The sequence below is a fragment of the Phoenix dactylifera genome, chromosome 2 (assembly GCF_051530095.1).
Source record: "Phoenix dactylifera cultivar Ajwa chromosome 2, Ajwa_hap1_PhDact_Kaust_v1.1, whole genome shotgun sequence".
Classification (NCBI taxonomy): Eukaryota; Viridiplantae; Streptophyta; class Magnoliopsida; order Arecales; family Arecaceae; genus Phoenix; species Phoenix dactylifera.
Window position 1 is genome coordinate 31,715,425 of NC_143191.1, and position 16,391 is coordinate 31,731,815.

Genomic DNA, 16,391 nt, shown 5'->3' on the forward strand with positions numbered 1-16,391 from the left:
CCCGGCCGCCTGCAAGGGAAGAAAAAGGAAGAAGAGGAGGGTTTCGGTGGGCCGGAAGTCAGGGTTTCGGTGAAAATAAAGAAGAAAAAAAAAAAAAGAAGAAAGAGAGAGCAAGGGAGGAAAGGAGAGAGAGAGGAGGCCGTAGATCCGGCCGGAGGAGAAGAAGAAAGCCGAGGGCTCGGCCGGAGGCTAGGGTCTCGGCGAAAACAAAGAAGAAAGAAAGAGAAAGAGAGAGAGAAGGAGAGGGAGTGACCGAGAGGGAGAAGGCCACAGATCTGGCCGGAGGAGAAGGAGGGGGCCGGAGGACCGGCCGGAGGCGTGGGTTTCGGTGGAGACGAAGGAGAAAAGAGAGGAGAGAGAGGAGAGCGGGAGATGAAGAGGCGGAAGCCTCTGGAAGGGGGGAAGAAAACCTGATAACGGGTTCGCGGGTCGGATCCGAATCCGAACCCGCAACCCGTTAAGCCCAAAGAAAAAGAAAAAGAAAAAGAAAAAGAAAAAGAAAAAGAAAAAAAAAAAGGGGAAAGGGTTTAGCCAAATTTGACTAAACCCGAGCCCAATCAAATTTGGGCTAAGTCTGGACAGGCCAGACTATAAATTTAACCAAAATTAAACCCAAATTAAACTTGGGATTAAGCCTAATGATCAATTAGAAGGCCAATTAAACCATATGGACCCAATCAAGGCTCCAATATGAACACATTTGACTTGGGCTAAATTTCGGGTAGAATCCAAACAAGTAAAAGGAAATAATATGCTCATTATAATGTGATTTTAGGTGACTCAGGATCCGTCACCAGGACGTAAGAAACTTGGGAGAAAACGAATCACTGTAAGTAACCTGTCCTAATCCTGTTATGGATCATGTTATGTTATTAATGTTTCCTAAGCATTTATTTTAAGTATATATGTTTCATACATGATATGTTACAATGCATAAGTAACTTTAATGATCCCAGAAGCTATGGCTATATATGCAACATGATGATACTGATATTATAATCATGCATGTAAGTTTATAAAGTCTTAGCTAGCCCAGAGGCACTATAATGGGCTCAAAGATGCTACTGAGAATGACTGAGCCGCCAGTGGCTGAATAGTAACTGAGCTGCCCCGCCAGTGGCTGAATAGTAACTGAGCCTGCCCAGCCAGTGGCTGAATTGGAATTGGGCCTGCCCCGCCAGTGGCTGAATAGTAACTGAGCTTGCCCCGCCAGTGGCTGAATAGTAACTGAGCTGGCCCCGCCAGTGGCCGAGTCTGACTTCGCAGTAGCATCCGAGAGTAAAAGGACCACGGCATGCCGGGGGGCACGGTTTCATATGCATATAATATGAAAATTTTGTGATTTGCACTACTGCTTTGTTTAAATTGCATACTTATTATGCCAGGATGATTATTAGATAAACATGCATGTCAGCTTCTCAAAACCCTGATTTACATGTTTAGTCTACTGGTTGATCCGGTAGGATTATGCAGGATTACTTACTGAGCCGTGTAGCTCACATCTGTTTATGTTTCGTTTTCTTTCAGATCCTCACCAGTGATCGCCATCAGATATGTTTTTATTTTGTTACAGAGCTTCGTATTTTTGGAGAAGCTTATATACTTCTGTACATTTGAATAGCATAGAAGTTCTGTATTTTTGGTTTCAAACTTGAAGGTTGTACTGCAAACTTTTAATATATATATAAGGATGAATCCTTTTTGGCTACCTGTTACCCCTGTATGAGGCTGCGTGCTACTGTGGGCGATAGTCGGCAATAGCACGGCCGTGTCACGGATCCGGATCCGGGGCGTGACATCTAGTGGTATCAGAGCCTTAGGTTAAACAATAGAATAACCATAAAATGCCTAAGGAAAAGGATAGTTAAGAATGTCACCGTCATAGAAAATGTTATAATATGCTAGTTTATCATAACCTCACTTTAAAAAATTTTTGACTGCTAGGTGATCATTAGGAAGATATGGATGACGACCGGAGACCACCCTCCCCGGAGCCCAGCGAGCGGTCAGTTTCCCCGGATACTCCACGGTCTGCAGCAGGTCAGGCAGGCCTAGCCGGAGTGTATCAGCTTATGGCGCAAGTGCTGCAACAGCAGCAGATGATGCAGTTGGCCGCTATGCCATCAGCAGACTCCTGCTATGAGAGGTTCCGCCGACTGAACCCCCCGACCTTTGAGGGTGGGTCTGACCCTATGGCGGCTGAAACATGGATCCGGGAGATAGAAAAGATGTTCCGAGCCCTCCACTTTCCTGATGAGGTGACAGTCCGGCTGGCGACCTCTATGCTGACAGGAAACGCCGAATACTGGTGGACGGCCATGGAGACGGCTTATGCCGTTGACAGACTCACCTGGAGGGACTTTAAGAGGATGTTTTACAATCAATACTTTCCGGACTCAGTGCACCTGGCGAAGCAGAATGAGTTTTTGACACTAACCCAGACTGACCAGATGTCCGTTCTGGAGTACGCCAATAAATTTAACGAACTGGGACGATTTTACCCCCAGTTCATGGAGGATGAGAGAAGTAAGGTGAACCGGTTTGAGCAGGAATTGAGGTACGGGATTCGGTCCCGGATATCCTCCCATTTATTCTCCAGCTACAAAGATGTACTGGACCGAGCCTTGAAGGTTGAGGCTGACCTGATACGGTCCGGGAGAGAGAGGGAGGACCTGAAGAGGACCCGGTCATCAGGAGCACCGAGTAGTGGGGCTGGAGGCAGCAAGGGGTCTATGCCCAAGAAGAGACAGAGCAGAGGCTGCCCCACCTGTGGCGGAAACCACAGGGGTACCTGCATGAAGAAGACCGGAGCTTGTTATTCTTGCGGGCAGACAGGACACATCGCCCGCAACTGCCCTAGCCGAAAGAAGGACGAGCCCAGACATACTGCACCAGAGGACCAGAGATCGAGGGGTAACCCTCGGGTTTTCGCACTGACTCGACAGGATGCCAGTGCTAGCGATCAAGTGGTGACAGGTACACTTCTGGTCAACTTGGTTTCTGCCCTCATTCTATTTGATTCTGGTTCTACGCATTCTTTCGTGTCGGTTAGCTTTTCCAGACAATTACATAGCACATCTGAGAAATTAGTGGAACCATGGCATGTTGCTACACCCCTTCAGAAAACCGCAATTGTTGACACTAAATATAAAGATTGCATAATTCAGATAGGGGAAAAAGAATTAGAGACAAATCTTTTACAGCTTGACATGCAAGACTTTGATATTATCTTGGGCATGGACTGGATGTCACAGTATCACGCCCACATTGATTGTTACCACAAGAGGGTGGTATTTCGGATACCTGGGGAGCAAGAATTTTTCTTTCAGGGCGATATACCCCTTCAAGATGCTCCTACACTACACTTTATTTCTGCCTTGAAAGCTGGAAAGGCTGTGAGAAAAGGGTGTATGGCCTATCTGGCCTGTGTAATGGATGCCCAGAAAGAGACCAAACTGGAAGATATTTCAGTAATCAGAGAATATCCGGATGTCTTCCCGGAGGAATTACCAGGATTACCCCCAGACCGAGAGATCGAATTCACAATCGACCTCGCACCAGGAGAGGGGCCAGTCTCCAAGGCTCCTTACCGGATGGCCCCTGCTGAGTTAAGGGAATTGAAGGTACAACTACAAGAACTCTTGGATAAAAAGTTCATCCAGCCCAGTGCGTCGCCATGGGGAGCTCCTGTCCTATTTGTGAAAAAGAAAGACGGGAGTATGCGGCTATGCATCGATTACCGGGAATTGAACAAGATAACCATAAAGAACAAATATCCCCTACCTCGGATCGATGACCTGTTTGATCAGCTGCAAGGCGCCCAAGTCTTCTCCAAGATAGATTTGAGGTCAGGCTACCATCAGCTGAAGATCAAATCTGAGGATGTGCCAAAAACTGCATTTCGAACCAGGTATGGGCATTATGAATTTCTGGTTATGCCTTTTGGACTGACCAATGCCCCGGCTGCATTTATGGACTTGATGAACAGAGTCTTTAAACAATATTTGGATCAGTTCGTGATAGTTTTTATCGATGACATTTTGATATACTCAAAGAGCCGGAAGGAACATGAAGACCATTTGAGGGTGGTGCTACAAATCCTTCGAGAGAAGAGGCTGTACGCCAAGCTGAACAAATGTGAGTTCTGGCTGGACAGTGTGGCGTTCCTCGGCCATATAATCTCCAAGGAAGGAGTGTCAGTGGACCCCAAGAAGATAGAAGCGGTGGTGGATTGGCCTCGTCCCACCAACGCCAAGGAAATAAGAAGCTTTTTGGGATTAGCCGGGTATTACCGGCGATTTGCGGAAGGGTTCTCCAAAATAGCTACCCCCTTGACCCAGTTGACTAAGAAACGGGCCAAGTTTATCTGGGACGGCAAGTGTGAGAGGAGCTTCCAGGAGCTTAAACAAAGGTTAGTTTCTGCCCCAATTTTGACATTACCGTCCTTAACTGGAGAATTTACCATCTACAGTGATGCTTCCAAGAACGGGCTAGGCTGTGTGCTGATGCAAGATGGCAAGGTGGTAGCCTATGCCTCGAGACAGCTGAAACCCTATGAACAGAACTACCCGACACATGACCTAGAGTTGGCCGCAGTAGTGTTCGCCTTAAAACTTTGGAGACATTATTTGTATGGCGAACACTGTGATGTGTACACCGACCACAAGAGCCTGAAGTATATATTCACCCAGAAGGAATTGAATATGAGGCAAAGAAGGTGGTTGGAACTCTTGAAGGATTATAACCTGAGTATTAATACCACCCAGGAAAGGCCAACGTGGTGGCGGATGCCCTAAGCAGAAAGTCAGTTATAAGCTCCGCCGCTTTACTCACCACTCAACCACAGATTCAGAAGGATCTCGATAAAATGCAGGTTGAGGTGGTTACCCAAACTACAAAAATTTTGCTGGCCGCCTTGAGTATACAACCAACCTTGATCGATAGAATAAAGGTTGCCCAGCAGTCTGATGAGCACATTTGCCAGCTCAAGGATGAAGTGGAGAAAGGGTTGCGACCCGAACTCCAAATGCACCCAGATGGCACTCTAAGGTTTGGCCACCGACTGTGTGTACCGGCAAATGTTGACCTAAAAAGGGAAATCATGGAAGAAGCCCACCAATCCCGTTTCTCTATTCATCCAGGCAGTACTAAAATGTACCGGGACCTTCGGGAACATTACTGGTGGAAGGGGATGAAGAGAGAAATAGCTGAGTTTGTGGCCCGATGCTTGACCTGTCAGCTAGTAAAAGCAGAGCACCAGAGGCCAGCAGGGTTGCTGGAACCAATAGAAATTCCTGAATGGAAGTGGGAGCACATCACGATGGATTTTGTTACAGGACTCCCCAAAACGGTGAGAAAGAATGATGCAGTGTGGGTGATTGTTGATCGCCTTACAAAATCAGCTCATTTTCTGCCATTCAGAATTGGTACTCCTTTAGACAAGCTGGCCCAATTATACATCAATGAGATTGTACGCCTGCACGGAGTACCAGTGAGTATCATTTCTGATCGTGACCCCCGATTCGTGTCCAGATTCTGGGAGAGCTTTCAGAAGGCCATGGGTACCGGACTGAGGCTCAGTACAGCATACCACCCCCAGACTGACGGCCAGTCAGAGCGGACAATCCAAACTCTGGAAGACATGCTGAGGGCTTGCACTGTGGACCTAGGTGGAAACTGGGATAGTCACATACCACTGGTGGAATTTGCTTATAACAATAGCTACCATTCCAGTATCCAGATGGCCCCATACGAAGCTCTCTATGGGAGAAGATGCCGATCCCCCTTACACTGGGATGATGTCGGGGAGCGGAAAATGCTAGGCCCCGAACTGGCCCAGCACACCAGAGACAAGGTACTACTAATTAAGCAAAGGCTTCAGGCTGCCCAGGATAGACAGAAAAGATGGGCTGACAGAGGAAGAAGGGCCTTGGAATTTTTGGAGGAAAACTTTGTCTTCCTAAAAATTTCACCATCAAAGGGTATTACCCGATTCGGAAGACACGGCAAATTAAGTCCTCGCTACATTGGCCCATTTGAGGTTCTTGCTAGAATAGGCAAAGTTGCCTACAAATTGGCCCTACCTTCAGAGCTATCAGGCGTACACAACGTCTTTCACGTCTCTTTGTTACGGAGGTACGTTCCGGATCCCAGCCATGTGGTACCACATGAGCCTCTGCAATTAAATAAAGATTTAACCTATGAGGAGGCTCCCCTGCGCATCATAGACAGAAAAGAGCAAATTCTCCGAAGGTGCACCATTCCCTACGTTAAAGTCCAGTGGACCAACCACACTGAAAGGGAAGCTACCTGGAAATTGGAGGAAGAGATGCGACAACGCTACCCTCAGCTCTTCGAGAACCGAGGTATGTTTAATTTCGAGGACGAAATTTATTTAAGGGGGGAAGGATGTAATGTCCGGGCCCACAACCTACTAGGCCCAATAAGAAATAGGCCCAGTTAAGGGTTGGGCCCAAATTTCACTGTAGCCAGCATAATTATTATCAGGAATAAAAAAAAAAAACGAAGGGATAAGACCGACAGGGAGAGGTTACCGCACCCCCTGCTGGCAGCCGATGCCGGCGCGCCGGAGACAAGGGGGGGCGGCGGCCAGTCCCGAAGTATGGAGGAAAGGAGAGGATGGGACCTCTCAGAGGGGGGTTTCATCCTCTAAACAAATATTTAAGCCTCTGCCGGCAACCCCAAATCACAGACCCCCCTAAACACCGAACGAGAGAAAGAGAGAGGGAGCCGAAGCCCTGGAGCCTAAGGCCAAGGAGCCCTGAAGCTCTGAAGAAGGGGGGACTACCAGGGAGGAAGCACTGTCCGACTACACCCGACTAAAACCAGGTATGGACTCCCTGTTAATAAAATTATAAAGCATGGAGAAACCCCTCTGTGGGGTGCTCTTCCCCTCTGTGTCAACAGTGACATAGAGGGGAGGAGGCCGGCACAGGAGAGGGAGAAAAAAACCCACAATCCCTGGGTCGGGCCGGACTCACAGGCCGCGACCATCCGGACCGAACCCAACCGGGTTCGGCCTGTTGACGAACCGGACACCACGGCCTCGGCCGCGGGTACCTTGGGGTTCGGGGGGGGGGCAACCCAGGCCGCCATATCTGGCCGGGACGACAACAGAGGCGGCCACAGGGCCGCCAGCCCCGGCCGGACCACCACCTCTTCTCCGGCAAGGGGTGGTGGTGCCGGAAGGAAGGACCGAAGAAAAGAAAAAGAAGAAAGAAAGAAAGAAAGAAAAAAAAAAGAACTCACCGGACCTTGAGGCTTCATCCCCTCCGGCCATGCCTTGCCGTGGACGGAGCGGGTGGAGGCTCTCGTTTATAGCCGGATCCCGACCCATCTCCGAGCCCTTCCCCTCTTCGGCATTACTTCGGAGGGAGGAAGGGCTGGCCTTCCCTTCCGCCAGCGCTCTGGGGGGGAAACTCCACCTCGGTTGGTAGATCGGGGGGAGCCTCGTCTCCCCGGCCGCCTGCAAGGGAAGAAAAAGGAAGAAGAGGAGGGTTTCAGTGGGCCGGAAGTCAGGGTTTCGGTGAAAATAAAGAAAAAAAAAAAAGAAGAAAGAGAGAGCAAGGGAGGAAAGGAGAGAGAGAGGAGGCCGTAGATCCGGCCGGAGGAGAAGAAGAAAGCCGAGGGCTCGGCCGGAGGCTAGGGTCTCGGCGAAAACAAAGAAGAAAGAAAGAGAAACAGAGAGAGAAGGAGAGGGAGTGACCGAGAGGGAGAAGGCCACAGATCTGGCCGGAGGAGAAGGAGGGGGCCGGAGGACCGGCCGGAGGCGTGGGTTTCGGTGGAGACGAAGGAGAAAAGAGAGGAGAGAGAGGAGAGCGGGAGATGAAGAGGCAGAAGCCTCTGGAAGGGGGGAAGAAAACCTGATAACGGGTTCGCGGGTCGGATCCGAATCCGAACCCGCAACCCGTTAAGCCCAAAGAAAAAGAAAAAGAAAAAGAAAAAGAAAAAAAAAAGGGGAAAGGGTTTAGCCAAATTTGACTAAACCCGAGCCCAATCAAATTTGGGCTAAGTCTGGACAAGCCAGACTATAAATTTAACCAAAATTAAACCCAAATTAAACATGGAATTAAGCCTAATGATCAATTAGAAGGCCAATTAAACCATATGGACCCAATCAAGGCTCCAATATGAACACATTAGACTTGGGCTAAATTTCGGGTAGAATCCAAACAAGTAAAAGGAAATAATATGCTCATTATAATATGATTTTAGGTGACTCAGGATCCGTCACCAGGACGTAAGAAACTTGGGAGAAAACGAATCACTGTAAGTAACCTGTCCTAATCCTGTTATGGATCATGTTATGTTATTAATGTTTCCTAAGCATTTATTTTAAGTTTATATGTTTCATACATGATATGTTACAATGCATAAGTAACTTTAATGATCCCAGAAGCTATGGCTATATATGCAACATGATGATACTGATATTATAATCATGCATGTAAGTTTATAAAGTCTTAGCTAGCCCAGAGGCACTATAATGGGCTCAAAGATGCTACTGAGAATGACTGAGCCGCCAGTGGCTGAATAGTAACTGAGCTGCCCCGCCAGTGGCTGAATAGTAACTGAGCTGCCCCGCCAGTGGCTGAATAGTAACTGAGCCTGCCCCGCCAGTGGCTGAATTGGAATTGGGCCTGCCCCGCCAGTGGCTGAATAGTAACTGAGCTTGCCCCGCCAGTGGCTGAATAGTAACTGAGCTGGCCCCGCCAGTGGCCGAGTCTGACTTCGCAGTAGCATCCGAGAGTAAAAGGACCACGGCATGCCGGGGGGCACGGTTTCATATGCATATAATATGAAAATTTTGTGATTTGCACTGCTGCTTTGTTTAAATTGCATACTTATTATGCCAGGATGATTATTAGATAAACATGCATGTCAGCTTCTCAAAACCCTGATTTACATGTTTAGTCTACTGGTTGATCCGGTAGGATTATGCAGGATTACTTACTGAGCCGTGTAGCTCACATCTGTTTATGTTTCGTTTTCTTTCAGATCCTCACCAGTGATCGCCATCAGATATGTTTTTATTTTGTTACAGAGCTTCGTATTTTTGGAGAAGCTTATATACTTCTGTACATTTGAATAGCATAGAAGTTCTGTATTTTTGGTTTCAAACTTGAAGGTTGTACTGCAAACTTTTAATATATATATAAGGATGAATCCTTTTTGGCTACCTGTTACCCCTGTATGAGGCTGCGTGCTACTGTGGGCGATAGTCGGCAATAGCACGGCCGTGTCACGGATCCGGATCCGGGGCGTGACACTCCTAATTGCAACAAGCTAGGTGTTCATGTCTGGGAGATGGAGGTTGTAAAGTCATTGTATGTTGAGAAATTACCTGTCATTTGGCAACCATTAATTATAGGGATCCATTCAAACAATCAATTGTAATGCGTGAGGAATTCTAATTAGTAGGACTAGCAACTGGTACAAAATCTTTTAGAGAACCAGTTTAATGATCTGATTGTCTCATTATGCGGACAGGTGCCATTAGGAGAAAATGAGATCTAACAAATTCGTTGAATATTGCCCTCCTATAACAAATTCGTTGGAATGTTGGATTCCCTAGCCTCCACCCCCAAGGAACCCATCTACTTCATGAGTGCAATCCTGTGGTGATTTGAAACTATTGTGCTGTAATACAAGCTATATTCCTTATTTCATCCTATTGTTAGAAATATAAACCCAATTTAATGGGTTTTTTTGACTTTTTGCTTTATGGCATCTTATATAATTTTCTGATTTCTTAGCATACTTAATGGTCTTTGTTTAAATCCCACTTTATATTAAAAAAAAAGAAAAACCATCCAAAAGGTTTTAATGTGCCTTTTAAGTTCCTTTTGGAAAAGAAGAAGAGGTGGTGAGAGCTTGGGAAGAGAAGACTACAAAAAAAAGCTTTATTTGCCCTCTAGAAGCTAATTTTGAGAAAATTTCTAATGCTAAAACTTCAAACGAGTCATTGGAACTCAAAATTGCTCGTAGGAGTATTGACAAAGTTATGAAGGTGAGGCTCCAAATTTTGAGAAGAGAATTTGAGAAGTTCAGTATGAATGAGTCGGAGTCCGTTTCAGATTATTTTTCAAGAGCATTGTTAATTATGAATGAAATAAAAAGAAATGGTGAGGAGATTGATGATGTTAGGGCAATGAAATTTTTTTTGTGTTTTTTGACACCAAAATTTAAGCATGTGGTGGTAGTCATTGAAGAGGCAAAGAACTTGAGCACCATGACAATTGATCATTTGATGGGAATACTACAAGTTCATGAGCATAGATTGAGTAAGAAGTCTTCTAGTTCTTTAAAACAAGCTCTCCAATCCAAGCTCTCTTTGCAAGATGTCAAGAAAGAATGCCGTGTTGCTAGTACTTAAAGAGGCCAAGGCAGAAACTATGAGAACTGAGGAAGAAGTTATAGAGGCCGTGGAAGCGGTTATGGAAGCCAAGGAAGAAGATTTAGCGATTAAGAAAAAAATTTGAAGAGGTGGAAGGCATGGTGGAGAGGCCGGTTATCACTCCCTTCAAGAGGAAGGTCAAGAGCTAATTTCAATCAACATTCCAATCGACAAAGCTTTGACAAGAGAAATGTGCAATGCTTCAATTGTCACAAGTATGAATACTATAGCAATGAATGTTGGGCAAAACAAAGCAATGAAGTTGGAGAGCAAGCTAATATCATTGAGAAAGAGAGGATGGGGCGACTTCTACTTTGTTGTTGGCTCATAATGGGAATGAGAAGAATGAAAATAATGCATGGTATCTTGATATCGGCGCAAGCAACCACATGATAGGGAAGAAGAAATTGTTTGTTGATTTGGATGAAAGTATACAAGGCTTGTTACTTTTGGTGACAACTCCAAAATTCCGGTGCAAGGCAAAGGTACTATTCTTATCAAGCTTAAGAATGGCAATTATGATTTTATTTTCGATGTTTATTATGTTTCAAATTTACACATAAATCTTTTGAGCTTGGCTCAACTTTTGGAGAAAAAATATTGTGTTAATATGAAAAATCGCTCTCTTAATTTGTGGGATAGTCATTGTAATTTAATTACTCATATAAAAATATCACAAAGTAGAATGTTTTCTTTGCATAATCAACATGATATACTTAAATGTCTTAGCTCCATTACACATGACAATTCTTGGTTGTGGCATTTGAGATTTGGGCATCTTAACTTTGGAGGCTCGAAGCTCTTGGCTACAAAAAATATGATGAAGGGTTTACCACTCATTGATCATCCACATCAAGTGTGTAAAAGATGCATTCTTGACAAGCATCAAAGGTCAAGATTCACTAAAGAAATGAGGTGAAAATCATCAAAGCCATTGGATATTGTGCACACCAATATTTGTGGCTCTTTGAAACCTATGTCAAATGGCAAGAATTGGTATTTTTTTATTTTCATTGATGATTTTAACTAGAAGACTTGGGTCTATTTCTTGGAAAAAAAATCTAATGCATTGGATATTTTCAAAGAGTTTAAAGTGTTTGTTGAAAAGCAAAGTGCTTACTAATTGAAGGTTTCAAGATTCAATAGAGGTAGAGAGTATACATCCGATGTCTTTAAAGATTATTGTAAGGAGCATGGGAATATATATCAAATGACTCCATCATACACGCCTCAACTTAATGGTGTTGTCGAAAGAAAGAATCGGACAATCTTGGATATGACAAGGAGTATGTTGAAAGAAAAAAAGATGCCTAGAAAATTTTGGGCTGAAGCGGTTGCATATGCCATCTACTTATTGAATAGATGTCCTATAAAGAGTGTTCACTTGAAGATATTGAAAGAAGTTTGGAGCTCTTTCAAGCCAAATGTCTCTCATTTTAGAGTTTTTGGATGCATTGCAAATGTTAAAATTTTGGAGGCTAAAAGGATTAAGCTTGATGATATGGAAAAAAAGTGCATCTTTCTTAATTATAGTGGGCAAACAATGGGCTACAAATTGTACAATCCAATTACAAAAAATATGTTCATAAGTAGAGATGCTGTGGTTGAAGAAGAAGACATGTGGGATTGGAACCAAAATGAGACTACACTAGTTGAGCTACAAGTTAAACAAGAGGAAGTGCCAAGACAAGTTGAGAATGAGCCACAATCACTATTCAAGGATCCTCTTCTTCATCATCCTCCTTGTCATCAAGAGAAAGTTCCAATGAAATGCAGCTCAAAATGAGAAGCTTGAGAAAAATTTATGAAGCTATGAAGAATCAAGATGGTAATCTAAATTTGTATTATTTTTTCATGGATTGTGATCCTATATGCTTTGAAGAGGTTATTTAAGAAGATAAGTGGAAGAAAGCAATGGATGAAGAGATCAAGGCAATTGAGAAGAATGATACTTGAGCTTTGACAAGCTTACCACAAGAAAAAAAATTAATTGGTGTGAAGTGGGTGTACAAGACAAAGAAAGATGCAAAGGGAGAAATTCAAAGATACAAAGTAAGGTTGGTAGCAAAAGGTTATAAGCAACAACCCGAAGTTGATTTTGGTGAAGTAGTTATTTCCGTTGTTCGGTTAGAAACTATTAGATTTGTTCTTTCTTTGGCCGCTCAGCATAAATGAAAAATCTATTAACTTGATGTGAAATCAGCTTTCTTGAATGCCTTTCTTGAAAAGAAGATTTATGTAGAACAACCTTTAGGGTATGTTAAAATAGGTCATAAAGACAAAGTGTACAAGTTGAAAAAAGTTCTTTATGGGTTGAAGCAAGCACCAAGAGTATGGAATGCAAGAGTTGACAATTATTTTCATAACAATAGTTTTAAGAAGTATCCTTATGAGTATGCTTTGTATAAGAAAGTGACTACTGATGGAAATGTATTGATTATGTGTCTTTATGTTGATGACTTGATCTTTACCGGTAACAATCCAACTTTGTTCAATACATTTAACGAGAGCATGATCCGAGAATTTGAAATGATAGATATTGGCTTGATGGCTTATTTTTTTGGTATTGAAGCGGTGCAAATGGACGATAGAATTTTCATCTCTCAAAGTAGCTATGCAAAGAAACTTTTCAAGAGGTTTGGAATGGAGTCTTGCAATTCAGTTAATACCCCTTTGAATATAGCTTGGAGTTGAGAAAGAGTATTGGAAGTGGCAATATTGATTTTACTGACTTCAAAAGCTTGGTTGAAAGCATCCGATATCTCACTTGCACAAGACCAGATATTCTTCATGGTGTTGGGTTGATTAGTAGATATATGGAAACATCGGATCATTCACATCTCAATGCCGCTAAGAGGATCTTACGCTATATCAAAGATACACTCGATGATGGTTTATTCTACTCTCATTTACATGATTTTAGACTTATGGGTTATTCCGATAGTGATCGGGGTAGAGATTTGGATGAAAGGAAGAGCATCTCTAGCTATGTCTTCTTTATAGAAAGTGGTGCATTCACTTGGTCCTCCAAGAAGCAACCAATTGTAACTTTATCAACTTATGAGGCAGAGTATGTGGCAGCAAATTCTGCCATTTGTCATGCTATTTGGTTGAAAAATTTGTTAAATTATTTGGGTTTTCCTCAAGAAGTGTCATGGAGATTTTTGTTGATAATCGATCGGCAATTGCTTTGGCTAGAAATCCAGTATTTCATGAAAGAAGCAAGTATATTGACACCCGCTATCATTTTATCTGGGAGCATGTGAGGGAGAAAAGAGTGAAATTGGTATATTGCTAATCTCAAGACCAAGTGACGGATATCTTCACTAAGCTATTGAAGCATGATGTGTTTAAAAGGTTGAAGAACATGTTGGACATGAAGACTTTTGGAAATTGGGTTTAAGGGGGGATGTTAGAAATATAAAGTCAATTTAATGGGTTTCTTTGACTTTTTGCTCTACGGTATCTTATCATTCTTATGTAATTTTCTCATTTCTTAGTGTACTTAATGATCTCTTTGTTTAAATTCTACTTTATATTAAAAAAAAAGAGAAAAACCATCTTAAGGGTTTTATGATATGAGGGTGTATCTTTTAAATTCTTCTTAGAAAAGAAGAAGAGGGTGGTGAGAGCTTGGTAGGAGAAATACCTTGAGCAGATTTTTGTGTTAAAAGGATGAAAACTACAAGAAGAAAAGGTATTTTCTTAGATGCTGATTTTTTGTATATTTGTAAGTTATATTTTCAGTTTTTCATAATTGAAATGAAGAGTTTTTTGAAGTAGTTTTGAGCCTATTTTGTGCCCCATTGTTCAGCTCTATTTCTCATTGTTATTTGATACGATTTGCATGTTATTAGCATCTATTTTGCTCCAACACCTATAGTAAATGATATCATATTTTTCTTTTGCTTTGAACAATTTAATCATGGTGATTCTCTCGCATTTTTTTTGATGACAGATAATAAGAGTATTATGGTCTGTTTTAACGAAAGCTATTTTTTTTTTATTATTTTAGAAGTAGGGAGGAGAGGAATCCGGCAAAAAATCAGAGATCGAGGCGAGACTCGAAAACCAAGTCATGGGTTCCAACTCCAAGTCGCCTAACCAGACTCTGAATCAAAATGCTGATTTCGTGTTCTCATTTAATTCGATATGCTTTTGATCTTGCCTTTTTCCTCTGTAACTTGAACAAATTCTCGAGTAATGAGCTCCATCCCAACTTGAAAGCAAGCATCGATTCATTCATCATGCGGACTTCACCGTGCAAGAAAGAAAGAAAGAAGTAAATAGAAGGAAAGACATCCACTCCAAGAATCAAAACAAACTACATTTGGTTTCGAGAGGAAAACAATGAGACAGATTGCCTTGAATATAAATCGCACAACACAACTAGCGTACGTAAAAACAGCAGCAGGAGAACATCAGGGACTTGAACATCCTCTTATGTCTCATCACCAATCAAACAAGCAAATCTCTTCTACTCGTTAGTCATTGGGTTAACACTTAACACCCCAACCACCTGCATCCACAACCATCATTTCAGTTTAGTTACTGATCTACAAGATCAATTCACAACCATGTTATATAGAAAATGTCCATGAAACTTAACTCCCGTGTTTAAATGGTGCAGGTGTAACCAGGAGGAGGAGTCTTGCCGCAGGTGAGAAGGAGCTGGAGCGCAAGTGGGAGGTAGATATTAATGTTGAGCAGCTTGAGCTTAATGGTGGTGCACAAGCACACAGCAGCCTCGATCTCGACGAGGCCTTGGAGCAGCGGGCAGCACTGGTTGGCGACCGGGTCGCCGATGCCAATGTGCACCAGCCCACCAAGCAGGTCGACACAAGCGCCAAGCTTCAGGGAGTCCGCCGGGCATGTCGCCGGTGCCGGAGGAGGTGGTGGAGGGCACGGCGTGTTTCCTGTCCCTGGGGGAGTGGAGGGAGGAGGCCTGACTACCGGGGGATAGGTGATGGGCGGTTTGACGATGATGGGGGCTGGGGGAGTGGAGGGAGGATGCCTGACTACCGGGGGATAGGTGATGGGCGGTTTGACGATGATGGGGGGGTGGGTGATGTGTCCCTTGGGGGGCTTTGCTTTGGGGGTCTTTGCTTTGGGGGGCTTTGTTTTGTGGTGCTTGGACTTGGGAGGCCTGGGCTTGGTGGTGGGGGGGTCTGGGCAACGGCCACCGGCAACAATGGGGGCGAGGGAGGAAATAAAGAGCATGAGGGTTAGGAGGAGGGCCGAGCGCTTGGAGGAGTCCATGGTCATGGGGACTCTCGATGATCTCTCCTTGGCTGCTGCTGCTGCTGCTGCCTCTCTAGATACGGAGAGATGGGTGTGTGGGGAGTGTAGAGATTGGAGGTGTTGATAGAGAAGGGAGAAGAGAAAGCCCTGAAAGGCTTCACGTGAAGATCGCAACGCTGGAGAGGCAGCTACTGCCCATCCTCCTAGTTGGCACGGTTTTTTTTCTCGAGTTGGAAGTCTTGGGACCATCCTGCGATGCTACCGGGAAGAAGGGAATTGGCCAATGAAAACATATAATTTGGCAAACTTTAATCTAAAAATGAATCCAAATAAATAAACGGAAAAAGTTTTAACACTTACTTAAATCCGTTACTCAAATGGCCATTCTTTTCTTACGGCAATTGAACCTATTATTCTTGCCGGAAGCACGCCTGAAATAAGGGAACGGGTATAACCATGGTAAGTTCTTCTAACCTGATAAATCACACATTTTGATCCATCAAGTGGAACCATGTGGATGATGAATGAGATTAAAGAGCCCCTTTCGGTTTCAGAGTCATTGCACTTCTCATCTGATATAGACTTTCAAGAAAAGAAAAAAAAAAAAAAAACCTTGCGACTGGTGCAATGCACTCTATAGTTTCTGTCTGCATTGTCTTCATTGTTCTTGTCCTTTTCTTTAAGTACTATAAAAAATTTAATTTTTTTCTGAACTCAGGAATACTCCAAATGT

At 43.7% G+C, this 16,391-nt stretch overlaps 2 protein-coding genes across 2 annotated transcripts; one reads left to right on the forward strand and one right to left on the reverse strand.

Annotated features, from left to right (window-relative positions):
• Window positions 1-1,961: 1,961 nt before the first annotated feature.
• On the forward strand, window positions 1,962-10,396 carry LOC149768282 (uncharacterized). Its single transcript, XM_089928015.1, has 5 exons — window positions 1,962-3,047; window positions 3,330-3,623; window positions 4,014-4,470; window positions 4,767-5,854; window positions 10,211-10,396. The coding sequence occupies exons 1-5, from the start codon at window positions 1,962-1,964 to the stop codon at window positions 10,394-10,396; spliced, it is 3,111 nt and encodes a 1,036-aa protein (XP_089784141.1).
• Window positions 10,397-14,700: 4,304 nt separating this feature from the next.
• On the reverse strand, window positions 14,701-16,165 carry LOC149768283 (uncharacterized). The gene is made up of 3 exons (XM_089928885.1): window positions 16,019-16,165; window positions 15,027-15,916; window positions 14,701-14,936 (listed from the first exon to the last, which is right to left on the reverse strand). Exon 2 carries the CDS (start codon window positions 15,905-15,907, stop codon window positions 15,035-15,037), a length of 873 nt encoding a protein of 290 aa, XP_089785011.1. The 5' UTR covers window positions 15,908-15,916; window positions 16,019-16,165; the 3' UTR covers window positions 14,701-14,936; window positions 15,027-15,034.
• Between the last annotated feature and the right edge of the window lie 226 nt (window positions 16,166-16,391).

Bases quoted from the DNA above. Each gene is read 5' to 3' on its own strand.
- LOC149768283 (XM_089928885.1), bottom strand. From the start codon at position 15,907: ATGGTCCCAAGACTTCCAACTCGAGAAAAAAAACCGTGCCAACTAGGA.
- LOC149768282 (XM_089928015.1), top strand. From the start codon at position 1,962: ATGGATGACGACCGGAGACCACCCTCCCCGGAGCCCAGCGAGCGGTCA. The intron at 3,048-3,329 runs GTTAGCTTTTCC...TTTTTCTTTCAG, and splicing joins CTACGCATTCTTTCGTGTCG to GGCGATATACCCCTTCAAGA. The intron at 4,471-4,766 runs GTGATGCTTCCA...AATACCACCCAG, and splicing joins TGGAGAATTTACCATCTACA to GAAAGGCCAACGTGGTGGCG.